This window comes from Heterodontus francisci, chromosome 8 (assembly GCF_036365525.1).
Source record: "Heterodontus francisci isolate sHetFra1 chromosome 8, sHetFra1.hap1, whole genome shotgun sequence".
Taxonomy (NCBI): Eukaryota; Metazoa; Chordata; class Chondrichthyes; order Heterodontiformes; family Heterodontidae; genus Heterodontus; species Heterodontus francisci.
The window spans coordinates 39,001,845-39,016,468 of record NC_090378.1 but is presented as its reverse complement, the minus strand read 5'-3'; the positions used below and the strand labels follow the sequence as shown (position 1 = coordinate 39,016,468).

General features: G+C 41.1%; 1 protein-coding gene across 2 annotated transcripts in view; it reads right to left on the bottom strand.

Annotated features, from left to right (window-relative positions):
• The window catches only part of ptch2 (patched 2), a 120,570-nt gene extending 113,720 nt beyond the window's left edge, over nucleotides 1–6,850 (bottom strand). The window contains exons 1-2 of one of the 2 annotated variants that reach the window (XM_068036983.1): nucleotides 6,493–6,850; nucleotides 4,174–4,366 (exon numbers count right to left, since the gene is read on the bottom strand). In XM_068036983.1, coding sequence (XP_067893084.1) covers nucleotides 4,174–4,366; nucleotides 6,493–6,633 — 334 coding nt within the window. In that variant the 5' untranslated portion in view covers nucleotides 6,634–6,850. Of the gene's footprint in view, nucleotides 1–4,173; nucleotides 4,367–5,568; nucleotides 5,629–6,492 lie in introns of those variants that run through there. The other variant, XM_068036984.1, reaches the window with a different exon arrangement.
• Nucleotides 6,851–14,624: the final 7,774 nt, after the last annotated feature.

Below are 14,624 nucleotides of genomic sequence, written 5' to 3'. Positions count from 1 at the left end.
AATGCTTAAAAAAGTTACTCCTTTGGAAATTGCCCCAATTTACACACGCACACATAGATATATAAAATTAAACATACTCCAGTTCTGACCAAGAATGCCAGGGTATGGACTTCTCCACATTGATCTCTAGTATCAGCTGGCCATAGGAGGAAGCACTGAGAACAAGGGAGACCAAAAGCTTACTCTGCAGGAAGGGAAAACTGCAAGGTGAGTGACTCGCTGAGGAGATGTAGGGCCATGTTCTGGTAGTGAGTTACAGAATACCATGAGGGTGTAGGCTGTCTGCTTTCTTTTGCATTGGTGAATGCTTCTGGTGTTATGAGAAGGATCCAAAAGCGGTTAGAAAAATCACTTTTCTTTTTTAGCGGTGTTTGGGTGGGGGAACAACAGGATTCACCAAACCTGTTTCAGAAAAGCCCAATGACACAGAAAGAACACTTCAAAAGCATTTTCAAAAAATTATAAAGCTGCAGTTCCCTGATAATATTGTCATTAACCATCTCTGTTCGAATCAGCAGGGAGGGTTAGATACACAAAGATAGAGTCATACAGCACTAAAACAGGCCCTTCGGCCCACCGAGTCTGTGCTGACCAACAACCACCCATTTATACTAATCTTACATTAATCCCATATTCCCTACCACATCCCCACCATTCTCCTACCACCTACCTACACTAGGGGCAATTTATAATGGCCGATTTACCTATCAACAGGTGGAAATGTGGAGTAATCAATTCAGCCATGAACTTATTGAATGGCGCAGCAGGCTTGAAGGGCCGAGTGGCTTACTCCTGCTCCTAATTCGTATGTTCATTTTGCCATACAAGCATAGTTATTAATGTTGCTACTAACCGACAGATACTAAGAAATTTGTATAACATTCCTCTCTTTGCTATTTCAACATAGGTGTTAAGCCCTTTATGCTGGTGCCCCATAAATTCAAGTTATCAGTGGTACCTTTGGTAAAATAAGGGCAGAGGAATGGCAGACAAGCATGTCAACATTCATCCAATGATAGTGCCAGCTGTAATTTCTAAGCTGTATTTTTTCAACTACTAAATTTTTTTTTAAAATAAAAAGCTACTCATCACAAAGTACCATCAACAAACATGTAAATCTCAATTGAAAGAGGAGTCACAATTTTAAAAATTCCAATACACTACTACTAAGAAAAGACAAATTGTTAATTTATCACAAAAAGCTAATAGACATCTTTTTATTGAAATTCTATATTCACATCGCTGTTTTGGAGTAAGAAGTAAAACAAAGCAAAAAAGACTTAACAGCTTTTTTCACAGCAGAACTGTCAAGAGGTATAAACTTTAATTTCATTTTTGAAAAATTTGACTATGTTCCTCAAAGGGTTAACACATATTTACTGTAGCTTGTGCAGTTCTTGCAAATGAAGCGCACTAAACGAAAGAAAAGATGCAGTGCTTCAGAACATAAAAGTAAGAACAGCTGCTCTTCCCCGTGGTGTTGTTCCTAGATAAAAAACTTTTTAAAAAACTAGATGAAAGAATTAGGAGAGGCATCAGTCTCCTCTTTTTTCTTTTTCCAACTGCTGTGAAAATCTTGTGTGCAAACAGGTGGGTAAACTTTAATGGCATTCAGGTTTCGTAAGAGAGGTTCCCTCTATTGTTGAATAGAGTCCAAGAATAGTTTGGGACCACACACACACACATACATACACATACAACTCCATGCAGGGTCAATAGCTCAAAATGGCGTAAATTTCACACACCACATCTGCTCCTGGGAGCAAAACAGCAGAAGTTTTTCGGGGGGAGAGGGGGTGGGTTCGTCTAAACCAGGGCTTAGAAAGGGTCGGAGTGTGAAAACTGAATTGAACACATGGCCCTGAACTGTGTGAAATAGAGAGGGAGGTGGGGGAGTATCAGGAAGCACAGCACACAGGAAGGGAAGGGAGAAAGTCGTGGAGAGAAAAAAAAACTCAGTCAAAGGTAGCAATTAGCATACAAATGTTAAAATAAAAACAGCACAGTGTGGGAGAGACCGGAAAAATAAGAAAGGTAGTTAAGAATAGAAAAGGGACACACAAGTAGTTTCACAGTTAAAACTAGACAAAATAGATGCATTTTACAACTTTGAATGGCTATGAGCGGAATCTGCAATAAACTACTCACTACTGCAGTCTAAAGCTATGCTACATTTCTACCAGTAGATGACTATGTTACTGTAAATGAAGTTTGGAAGCTTAATGCTACACAAGATGAACATGGCTGCTTCAAAGCAGATTTAACCCTTTGAGGACTGTAATTGTATTTCTGTACCCAATGATTCCCAAATTATTGAGTTAAAAAGTGCAATTTAATTTTCATTTTAAGAATGGAATGAATTAACAAATGTTTATTGGCTTTTGAATGTCTAAAATGCTATTTCTGAAAAAAAACTCAAGCTTTTGAAACTTGGAGAAAATCATTTTTGCAGATTACCTGAGAGAAATAAATCATAAAGTCTCAGTATTAAATGCTAACTACCTGCAGAATCATGATAAAATTCATCCAAAATTAGTAATTTTTAGATTAATTCAATCCCTTCAATAAATTGTCTTCAAGATGGAATGCTGCAACATGCTGGTGCTGTAGTAGACTTTTTAAAGAAAAGTTGGCTTTTTGAAACTAAGATTAACAATAAAAAATTAGTAATGCCAGGTGTGATGCACAATGCATTATCATTGGGACTACAGGGTTATTGTGTCATCTTCTTGGTCACTGATCTGTCAAACCGCCTTGTGACACCATGTACGAGATAAGAATTCCCCTTTAACAAGAATGACATTCCTCAAGCAACAAAATTACTCTTAAGGTTCAATGTCTGCATTGATACAACACTGACAGAAACAGAATTTGAAGAGATCATGTGCTGTATAATTGGTGGAAAATGTCTGTTTCTCCTCATTCAGGCAAGGGAAGAAAAATATTCAAAGCAAAAAATAAGAGCTTCTATATTTCTGATTACGTGTTCACTGTGCCCTGTCATTTTGAAGTCACTTGCTGCCTCCTTGCATTCAACACCTTGCACAGCTACAAGAAGGCTACCATCAGGCCACAACCTGGAATAATGGTGGGAATGACAACAGATGGAATCTTTAATGGAAAACCAGTTAAAAGGGATGTTATGGGCCCTGGAACAGTTACATCTTCAGATTTTTAGATAACCTATAATTTTCTCCCTCCCTCCCCTCATGTTCTTTTAGACGGAAGAAATCTTGAACAAGTTCACAGCCCAGAAATTTTAGACAGTGCTGCTTAAATGTGAACAGTGAAGAGTAAATGGAGCCAATAGAGTGTCAATTCACCAATGTAGCATGGATATCAAGAATTCTCTGCTTCTGTGTGAAAAACAATAAAATCAGCTTGCTCATGAATGTAGACCTTACATGAGCTGGTTCTCCACAACTCATCTCTACTTCAAACCAAAATAAAATACATAAAGCTTGGTTTTAGTTCAACCAGCACAATGCAAAAACCTGAAGTATTACCTGTCTTCCCATAAACAATCAAGAAAATATGTCTAGAAGTAAAGATTATTATTAATTTCCATGGTAATATCAGCAGTGCAATAAAGAACCAGACTGAATGTGTATTGGTGATGTAGGTAGTTTTGCAACGATCATATTTGTGTGAATGAGATTGACACTAGGATGGGGATGAGGGGGAGTAGGTGAAGCTGGGCAGTGTGGGTAAGGTATTTCAAGGTATTTATACTATGGAACAAGCTGCCAACATATTCTGGGTGGGTGGGTAAGCAGGCATTTTACCCAGAATAGTAAGCAGGCATGTTAAGGTCTTCAATAAGAAGGTTAATCAATAAATAGGGGCAAAAGCAGAATGGGAATCAGGAGGCTATAGGATGCTGTATGCAATACTGAAGATAAATTGAAGCAATACTGAAATTAAAGTCATGTATTTACGATAAAACAGTCTGAATACTGTGAAGTTTGGATGCAAAATGTTTGGATCGAAAAGAGTTGATACATGATACAATAGAACACAGAAAATGTAATTGTGAAAGTAAGGACTGAGTGGAGTCAATCTGTGTCACTTGCACAGGGTTTCATTTCCAAATGTCTGAATCCTCTAAGTCCATTTGCACAGATATGTGTTTCTTATTGCTTTGATTGTTTGTCAGTTTTTACTTTGCCTTACCTTCCACCCAAAGCTGCTCGATGTCAGTTTCAATGCTAGCAACCCTCAGGCCAACAGCAAAAGCTCCAAAAACCAAAAGCCCGATGAAGAGGAACTTGCCACAGTGCCACTGGATGCTGCAGCCCAACCTGAACAGCAGGGCCTGGAAATGGGCTCGCAGCCACAGTGGAGCCCGGCGCCCCTCTGCCTTCCCCTATGGAAAAAAAGACAAAAGCAATGTCAGACCTGGGAGTTAACGGGAGAAGGGAAGACAAAATGAAAAGACGAAACAGAGAAAGAAAGCAGAAGGTTAGAGTGGCTACAGAGAGCGAGAGAAGGGCAAAAGACATGGGGGCATAGGAAGGGGAAGGACAGGGAGTGGGATAAAAAGAGCAGAGATGAATACAGAAAGAGGAAACAAATAAGGAAAGAAAAAGGAGAAGAATGGGGCGTGGGAAAGAGGGAGAAAAGAGAGGGGAGAGAGAAAAATTATGATTAGGTGGTTAAGTGAGGGCAGGGAAAAATAACGTTAGCTTTGGAAATATAAGGGTAAAAGAGACAGGGCAGTAAGATAGAGGGAGGGGAAAAAGGAGAAAAGAGAGAGGAAGAAATGGGAAATGGAAAGCAAGGGTTTTCAGTGACTGAAAGAAAGAAAAGAGAAGATAATGTGCGCAAGGAGATAGGAAAGAGATATTGGAAAACAGAGAGAGCAAGAAGAAGAAGAAGGTCAGGTACAGCGAAAGTGAGAGAAAGAATGGCAAAGATAAAGATGGTCAGGGAAAAAAGCAGAAAATGATTGAGCAAAAAAAAAACAGACAGCAAAGAGCAAGGAAAGAACCCAACAGAAAAAATCATTGATATAAATATGGGAAAAGGAAGGGAGCCACAGTAAAAGAGCAATTGGAAATAGGTCTGGTAAGTAAATAACGAGTGAAAACAATGCTAAGAGAAAGAAGATATAAAATGCCAGCGGCACATATAAAGTAGTCACTGGAGAGAAACATAACTTGTTTCAATACATTCACACCATTTTCCCCTTATGCTTCTTGCATTCATTTCCTTTTTCATTTCTTCCTTCCATAATTTATTATTTCATTCTGCTGTTCTTTCCCTTGTGTTCTCAGTTTCCTTCTCCTTCAGTGCTTCCCCTCACATTCCTTTTTCCATTGACCATATCATTTCAATTCTCCCATTTCCTCTCATTCCATAGTTTTCGTTCAATCCTTTCCCCTTCACTTCTTTATTTACCTTTCTTCATTTCTTTCTCTGCATACACTAGTAGTTTTAATCAGTATTAATTTCTCAGTGTTTGATTTGTACATCATTTCCCACTCTTTTCATAACTTTCATTTGATGTTTGTTTTGCCTTCTGTTCGCCCCCCCCCCCACCCCCCAACCCCCTCATTCCATTCTCACTTGCTTCTGCCCGTCAGTCCTTTCATTTCTTTTGCCATTCTGCCTTTCACTCCAGGACATTTTCTCATGCTTCCTCTTTCTGTGTCATCTTTGCCTCTCCTTCCGTCAACTCTTATCAAATGCTCATTGGCTGGACCCGGCTCTGCCTCTTTCAGAATTGTCAAGCTCCTCTATATTCTCTCACTCTACCGACTGATTTCTATTTCGCTTCTGCTTCCTTCTCTGCTCCTTTTCACAGTAAGAAATGGCTCTCCTCCCACCACAACTTGTTACACATTTCCCCGAGTAACTGCCTCCATTTAGGTCAATCAAGAATCCTGACTCTCTTCCAAGGTTTCCTCAAGTTCAGCGATCACTGTGCCAGATAATAAAAAAAAATACAGAGCTCCCTGGACCCGCAACATCCAGGTCAGTAATTCACAAGGAAACTCGCCAACTGGGGGGGCACACACAGGCACACCTGTGTATACTTCCTCACGCGCGTGTGCACTCACTCTGCACACACACACACACACACACTGCATGTAATAAACAGACTGCACTCATAAACCCCAGGCACCGTCTTCACCAACATCTGCACTGACTGTTATCCGGAGACACGTTCAGTCAATAAACCTATCCAGCCTCTGGAGGAAAAGCAGTTTCTGAAAATATTGACAACTTTTCGTATAGTTACTTTCAAAAAACATCCAGCCACACTTCCTCTGGCTGGGAGACGTGCAGTTTCTAAACAAAAGAAAAAAATCTCACATTAAACAAGCGCCTGAATCAGAAGAGATGCTGGCTCCATAATAACACAGCAGTTTCAAAACCAACTTTATCGGGAGCCCTGCCGAACTCCTGGTGTTATTATTGTATTATTATATGTTTCCTATTGCAAGGGAGAAACTTAACAATCAGAAAATTCTTTTTTTGTTTTTGCACCTTGGAGATCTGTTTCAATGCAAAAGCAGCGTGGCAGTAGCTGGGTCTCCGCAGCAGATCCGAGCAGGCAGCCGGGGCTTGGTGACTGTACCTCGGGGGCAGAGCTCCATCGTTCCGGGGAAGGTTGGAAACTGAAGCCATGTCGCTGGAAACCAGTCGCAGATCGTTCGGTTCAACAAAAGCAACAGTAATAATCCCCCAAAAGTGACAAGAAAAACAGCTGGAGAATCCCTAGTCTCTTCCTGAGCGAAAGCCTGATATTTCCATTCCAACATTTCGCGCAGAAATCCTTGAGGATCTTGACTCTACATCCACGTGTAGTCTTTTTCCTCTCTCGCTCGCTCCCTTTTACCCGTCCTTCTAGCACCACGGAATAAAAAATGAACCCCCCCTCCTCTTCTTTCGGGCTCAATCGTTACTTCTGTCCCCTATCTCAGACATCCAACATTTGGAGAGAAAAACCCGCCTCCAGCCCATCAAAAAGAGTTGATGCAAAGTCCTCTCGACCGGATTCCCATTGGCTAAGGAAGAAGCAAATTACTTAGCAAACATCTACTATTATTAGCTGCTAAGCAACAGCTCACCAAAGTGGCCGGACCACCCAGGCTGCAGGAGCATCAATGGGAGGTAGCGAGAACCTCTGCATACAAGATCGCTACGGATCTTTCCAAAACCCTTGCATTTAAAAAAAAATACCAAGCTTCCAATCTAATACATAAAGCTGCCAACTAAATACGATCATGTATACTTTAGATATAGGGACACATAAAGATCTTTATCGTTGGAAACAAAGTTTGTTAAAGAGTTTCTTTTTACAAAAAATGAACAGTGGGAACAGCAACTCTCGCTCTCTCTCTCACACACAGCCTGTCTGCGTATGTGTATTTATATTAGGTATGTATGTATATATAAAACGCCGTGAATTGCCTCGTGAGGTACCCGGGCCCCCCTTAACCCAACAAACTCAAGGGAGGTCCCAGCTGAATTCTGGAGACTGCATAAATAAACCAAGGACAACTAGATCTGAACAAATGTTGTCCAGAAATCTGCCATTGCTAATGCTGTTAATAAAGTGGAGCGAAAATGAATGAGGGAAACGTGTAGTGAAACTGCACCCAGCAAGTTACAAGGCTGGGGATCTGAATACTATATTGGCTGAGGGATAAAAAGGATGATAATGAAGAGACAGGGCTGGGGGTGATCTTATTTTCCATCCAACAATTTAATTAAAACAATTTTAAAAACATATGTAAAAGTAGATCACATTCTTTTAAGACTTTACTATTATTCAAAAGAGTAATATCCAATATTCTTATCCAAAGTGCATCTAAAGCTAACATAGGGAGATTAAAATAAGACGTGTTAAAAATCCCAAATCAGACAGCGAAGTACTTGCGACTGCTGACTTGAGGCATTCTAATGAGACTTTTACGCGCGTTAGACGCTATATAATTTTACATAAATGTGTGCGTTGTGCTTGACTTCAGAAAATGTTCTTTTCGTTACAGCCAGCAGCTGCACTATGTTTTCCCTTCCTTGAAGGTTGTTTACCAAGCGGCTAAAATCCTCTGGAAACCCTCACTGGCTGCTTCCACAAAAGCAATTGTATATGTTAACATTACGAGTGTCTAACATTACCTTAAAGGACACACAGCATGCCACCCACCACCACTGATAGGATTAATTATGATAATTTATTTCTTTTCCCCTTTGTCGATCTAATGAATGGTCTTCTTTAAGATTTTTAAGGTCTTTTGTTTGTCTTTTAAGGATGTATTGTAGGATTGCAGATAGCAGGTGGTTATTCCAAACCCGCCTTTGTCTCCATTGGGGGAGTTTCGGCCGGACGGAGTTTCGGCCGGACGTGGGTTTACTCCTAACTTGCTTCTGCACAATCCACAGTCGTGTTAAAATGTAACAGCAGAAGGAGCATTATTGTAAAATCTTGTCCTCGGTGGGGCTGTTTCACAGACCCTGTTAAATTATGTTCACCACCCCCAACCCTCGCCCCTGCACCACTATTCAGTGAAGTCTTTTGTAATGGAACATATGTGTTACTACGTTGTCAATATTCCGACATATTTCACTGTTCCACTCCTTTATGTTAACATTATTTATATTTCTTGTAAAAAAATCACTACTTTAAATAGCATTAAACTTTAACTGGTTGCAGTATTTCAATAAAACCTGAAATAGAAGCAATTGCTTTTTTCTGGGCACCTTCGTTCTCTTTTAGATTCCACACACTGCTCAATATTAAGCGAAAGTGTGTTCCAGCTACAAGTTGAACAGAGACATATATAAACTACACGGGTTGCCTCGCTCCAAATGCTCTCCAATTAACCTTTATAGTAAATGTGAGACCCAGATGAGTTCAATCCTCACAGTCGCCCGTTAGTGTAGCTAAAAGGCCCTGTATCAGCTCCTACAGCGACCTCTTCGGGACTTTGCAGATAGATAACAGCCAATATATTTATCGCCAGCATGTTCTTCCGAGCTGCTCCCGTTCCGCCGGCGTTACGCGCGTAAATGGGATTTTCCGGCGAAGTAACGCCGGCGGAGCGGAAGCATTTCCGAAAGATTTCCCCGCCAACTGTTTATTGTGCCAATAAGCGATTCCTGACACTGCGGATGTTACATAGTAAATTAAAGACTTTAAACTAATGTTGGAAGTTCAGAATGAACTATCTGGGAGTGATGATAAGGTTGACGAATTATCTGGGCCAAACTAGCTGGTTGTTATAATCGAGGAAGAGGCGGAAAGAATCGAGTGCGAAAAATGATTGGGGGCGGAACGCATTGGGGTTTCGCGGAGCAGAACATATGGGGAAAGTTTTCAGGGCAAGGCATCTAGCGAAGTCTTGGCGCTGGCAATATGAGCAGGATTGATCACACTGTATTGCTTAGAGGGTTTATCCGGGCATAGTTGGAGCGGCTGTCAGGATAAAAGGGGCAGAATTAGTGGACGGGCCACCAGAGAAGAGCAAATGGAAAGTTGTCAGAACAGAGCGAGAAAAAGGGGCGCAGTAGCTGTTAAAAGGGTTGGTAGGGCAAATTGGGTTGAGCAGAGAATGGGTAGAGATCTCAAGGTAGAGAGTATAGTTGGATCTTTAAATGGGATGGTGCCCCAATTTCTATAAGTTCTGGAGACTTATCAAGTCTCATTTATTATAATTAACAATCACTCAAATTGGTTTAAAAATCTAATCTATTTTGAATTATGCCTTTCTGAAAAATAAACAGTTCCATATGTTTTAATATGTTTGCAATCTGTTCACTCTTAACAATCCAACTCGGTTCTTTCCTGACAGTTACAGCTAAAGGCTGACATCAAACAACTGGAGCAGCTAATGTAAACAGCAAATGGAAGGGAAAAAAATCTGGAACAAAATAGTCCATGATCACATTAAAAATACGGAGGAAGAAGCTGCATAAAACTGTGTTTATAATAATTTAAAGAAAATCTTTATAATTAAACATTTAACATTTTATTTAAAAATGTGCTTTTATTGCAATTGTTCTCAATTAAATACATTGGCATTCTTCGCATTCATAATATATGGTGTACATGGCATTGAATAAAAGGTAGATTGTGGTAGTGAGTAAATTTGACTGAGTGTTTTGGGTTGTGCACAGTCCTCTAGACTGATTCCAGGTAGTAATGGTACTACTAGTGTGTCTAGTTAATCTTTTTACTTTGAGTGTCTGCTTCTCCTTTGCTTTGCAATATTCACCAGTACTACATCCTTCTATTCTTATGTGCTCAGTCTTCCCTTTCTCTGTGTAAATGAACTCTTCTGAAAGTCTGTGTCTTATAAATTAGAGCTTTACTGGCATTTGCAGCTCAAAGTTCTTTAGGTTCAGTAGTATCAAGGCTTTTACCTCAACAAGTAACCTTCTTTCATAAATTACAACTTATGCTATTATTTCTTTGATCCTTACCTCTGTTTTGTACCCAATTGTTTCCTCATGTTGGTTACAATTCCCCCATACAAACACACATTTGTACCTCTGATTATTGCCTTATTGTCCTCTTGGTGTATTACACAGGAATATCTTACACTACAGCTATGCTCCTGTTCAGGCTATCTTGCAATGTTTATGTGCCTTTCAACTAAAACCATTGTTCAGTCAGAAAGGTTACAATTCCTTAAATTTCTGTAGGTTTGAATTTACCTGCCAATATTTGCCTTAACAGCATTGAGCTACTGCTGTCTAAATAGTGTTGTAATTCTCTGCTAAGCTAAGTACAAATGAGCTCTGTGACTATTGTAAAATATACTTGTCAGGTATCTGGGCACAGTAATATTTGGTGTATGCTTCAGCAAGTGGTGCTCCAAAGAAATGTCAAATTATGATTAATTATAACTCTTCCTACTGGTGCCGACTACACTTTTCAAATGTATCATTTCTTCTTGTTTGCAGCTAATGCTGGATACTTCAGAACAGTTTGAGTTGCCCACACCATGCACGTGTGGCACGTCTTTTGCCCATCTTGTCTCCAACAGGAATAGTATGAAAGATGAGTGGAGACATAAAAGAGGTAAATAAATATAGAATAATGTGTATGTGGGAGTGATTACAAGGCTGAAAGATTAAGGAAACAGAATCACCAAATGCTTGTGCTCATCAAGATGAAGGAGGTTAGTGCTGGGAGGTCAATTTCCTCAATAATGTACAACCAAAGCCTCAAAGCAGCATCTCCTACTGTGCCAGTGTGACAGTTCCATTTCCCTCATCAGCCATCCTTGTGGCTTCTCTGAGTAACACTGGCAATTAATGCCAAATAGAGCTGAATTATGGGCAGTTAGTGCCATGGACCTGTGCCCATTAGGATTGAGACAGCCACAGACTAATTTAGCTAAGAATCACTTGCAGGCTGAAGAGAAAGATTATCATCCTGTTGGTCTGGGGTAGATTACAACCTAAACCGCAGAGACGAAAGGACAATTAAAAATACATTAAAAAAAATTAAGAAAATTAATAGCAAACTCTGCAAAGTGTAACATTATGTTTGATAGGTGTAAGCACCCAAACTTAATGGTAAATAAATTTTTAAACAAGCACCATAAATCCATCACTGCCAAAACCTCCCTCTAAGCTCCCATTTTCATTACACACATAACACACCGTGCTCTGTTATTTTTGAGAAAATAATCAAACGTACAAGCTCAACTTAATTTTTTTAAATGTAAAATTTTCTCATTTTAGAAGTATTTTCTTCTCTCTTTCGATACACTGCCATGAATCACAAGAGGATAAATTGACTTTTGTTGAGACATTCTTGGCCTGGGGTTGTCTCTTTAACAGATTTTTCTCTACTCTTGCCTGTGAGGAAATGTTGTGCTTTCCATCTCTATCCTTTCTGATTATTAAGACCAGGGACATGCTAATTTGGAACCTGCAAGGATGTGACCCTCATCACCATTCTAGAGTTCAATGGGATATTAAGACACTAATTGTCCACGTCACCAGTCTTGCACAGAAGTCTTTTAGCAATTCACTTAAAACCAATTATTCTCGTAAATCTGAGGATGACTCACTCTTATTCAGAAACTGCTAATTAATCTCAGAACATCACTCAATCTTGGAATATGTCATTCATTATAAAGAAGCCAGAAATTCTGTCTACTAACTTGCCTCAAACCAGGCAATCGCACAATCAACCCCTAAGAGGAGAAATTCATCTGCGTGAAGATGTAAAACAAAAGATTACTTCATCCTTTGGGGTGTACTAGGTAAAGGCTCCATCTATGCAGTACTAAGCCATACAGACCTGAGAGTATCAGGTTCTGCTCCTGTTTTCCCTGGATTAATCTAGCTCAGGCAAAGCAGCAGTTGGGGCAGTACAATTACCCTCATCTCCTGGGCTAGTAAGCAGAACAAATTAGTGAGTTCAACTGTGATGCTTTTCATTGTTCAATAGTCCACTAACATTCCTTATTGAGGTTCACACATGAAACATGACCACTCGAGTAATGAATTAGAAGGTTGTCAGTAACCATGGAATTGTACCTCAGCAAGAACTGTGACGTCAGGAAAGGAGGGGAGAACCATACGGAAAGACCCTGTTTTTTGTGGAATTTTGTAATAACAACCTGCAATTATATAGTGTGATTAATGTAGTTAATTTAATCTAAATTAATGTAAGCAGAGGTGCAATTAAAAAAAATGGGGAATCAAATTTGGAGACGTTGGTGGACTTGGAGCCAGTGTAGGTCAGTGGTAATGAAGAACAGAATGATCATTTTTATCTCTTGAGAGTTTTGAAGAGTACAAGAAGTGCAAATCCATGCAAACTGATCATTGTAACTCTCCCTCTGTGACATCACATGACAACACCATTTATTTACTTGGTAGACGTAGGATCTTCAATTTTATTGGAAACTAATCTTGAAACCATATTTTGCTCTTAATTTTTCATAATACAGACTAGTATTGCCTAATTAGCAGATGCCATTGCCTAGTTCCAAAATAGATGTTTTGCATTGTCTGAGAGCTTGGAATCATAAGCCGGAATTTTACCAGGCCTGTAAGAGCACAATCAGCAGTGGGCTGGTGGGAGCACTGTTGGGCGTTAAATGCGGACAGGACGTGTTTGGACGGAAGTCGGACATCACTTCTGAATTTTACGTTCAGTGGGAACCATGAAGGGTGGACTTCACACTATGATGCAGTAGGACATCAATTAAGGTAGTGTAGGCACCAATTAACTTGAAGTTTACAATGCATTCAGAATTTTAAGAATGCACACAAAAACCATGGGACTTCAGAGCCCCGCCTAGTTGAAGGAGGTGGCAAGGAGGCGAGAGTTCAGTGCTGCCTCAGCCAGCCATACTGATAGGCAATGTGCAGTGGAAGGGAGGGTGGTGAACGGAGGTCATTGTCGAATGGCGGCAGAAGGGGGGTAAATGTGCCATCACTAATGGGGGTTGGGCGGGTGAACTGTGAAGATGGCATCATTAATGGGTAGGGCGGGGTGGGCTTTCTTCAAGCGACACAGAGGGGCAGTGACACCTGCTCCCAAGGGAATAGCAAGGGAAAAGTTTTGGGGGAGGTGTGCTGCCAAAAAAGCGCAGGAGAAGGAGAGAGCCCACTTGGCATGGGACTGATACACTTAGTCTCCTCCCCACAAGGAACTGGAGTAGCAGTGCAGAGGGTGGGAGGTCCAAGCACCAGCAGGGCCACAGCAGTAACTGCAGCGGCAGCGACAGGGCCACCCTCTGGTGGGTACACCAGAGAAGGGCACAGGGTGGTGCTCCAATAGCCTCCCGCACAAAGTGTGGCCTATCCCCAGGAGAGAGCCTACTGTACACAGCTCAACTATCTGCAGATGTCCAAGCAACAGTGTCAGTGCAGACTGTAGCTCTCCAGGAAGGTGGTCACTAATTTATGTGCCATACTGCAGGACAAGCTAAGGTTCATGGAGCTGGTGGACACCCAATGCCAATGGCCCTGAAGATCACTGTGGCTTTCAACTTCTACGCCTCCAGATCTTTTCAGGGATCCACTGGTGACATGTGGAATTTCCCAGGCTGCATTGGTGCATCAAGGAAGTGACCAATGCCATGTTCAAGAGGGCCGGCGACTATGTGTGATACTGAAACGACCCAGACAGTCAGGTGGTGGTCCATTGGGTTTGGGGCCATCGCTGGATTTCCCCCAGGTGTTGAGTGTGATTGACTGCATACATGTCACCAAGACTCCCACGGACTAGCCAGCAGCCCTTATCAACAGGAAGAGCTTCCACTTGCTGAGTGTACAACTGGTCTGCGACCACTGCTGGTGGATCGTTCAGGTGTGTGCATCATTCCCAGGAGGGAGCCACGACGCCCAGTTACTTCTGCAGTCCCAGGTACCAGAGCAGTTCCAGCCACCCGCACACCTTCAGAGATGGATTCTCGGGACAATAGCTACCCGCTGAAGACATGGCTACTCACGCTGTGAGGAACCCGCGCACTGCAACAGAGGAGAGATACAACAACTGCCATGGGTCAACCCGATTGACCGTCAAGCAGGCCATTGGGCTACTGAAGATGAGTTTCCAGAGCCTAGACCAATATAATGGAGAACTTCAGTATGTCCCAGTGAGAGTCTCATGTATTTTGATGGTCTGCTGTGTTCTGCACAAT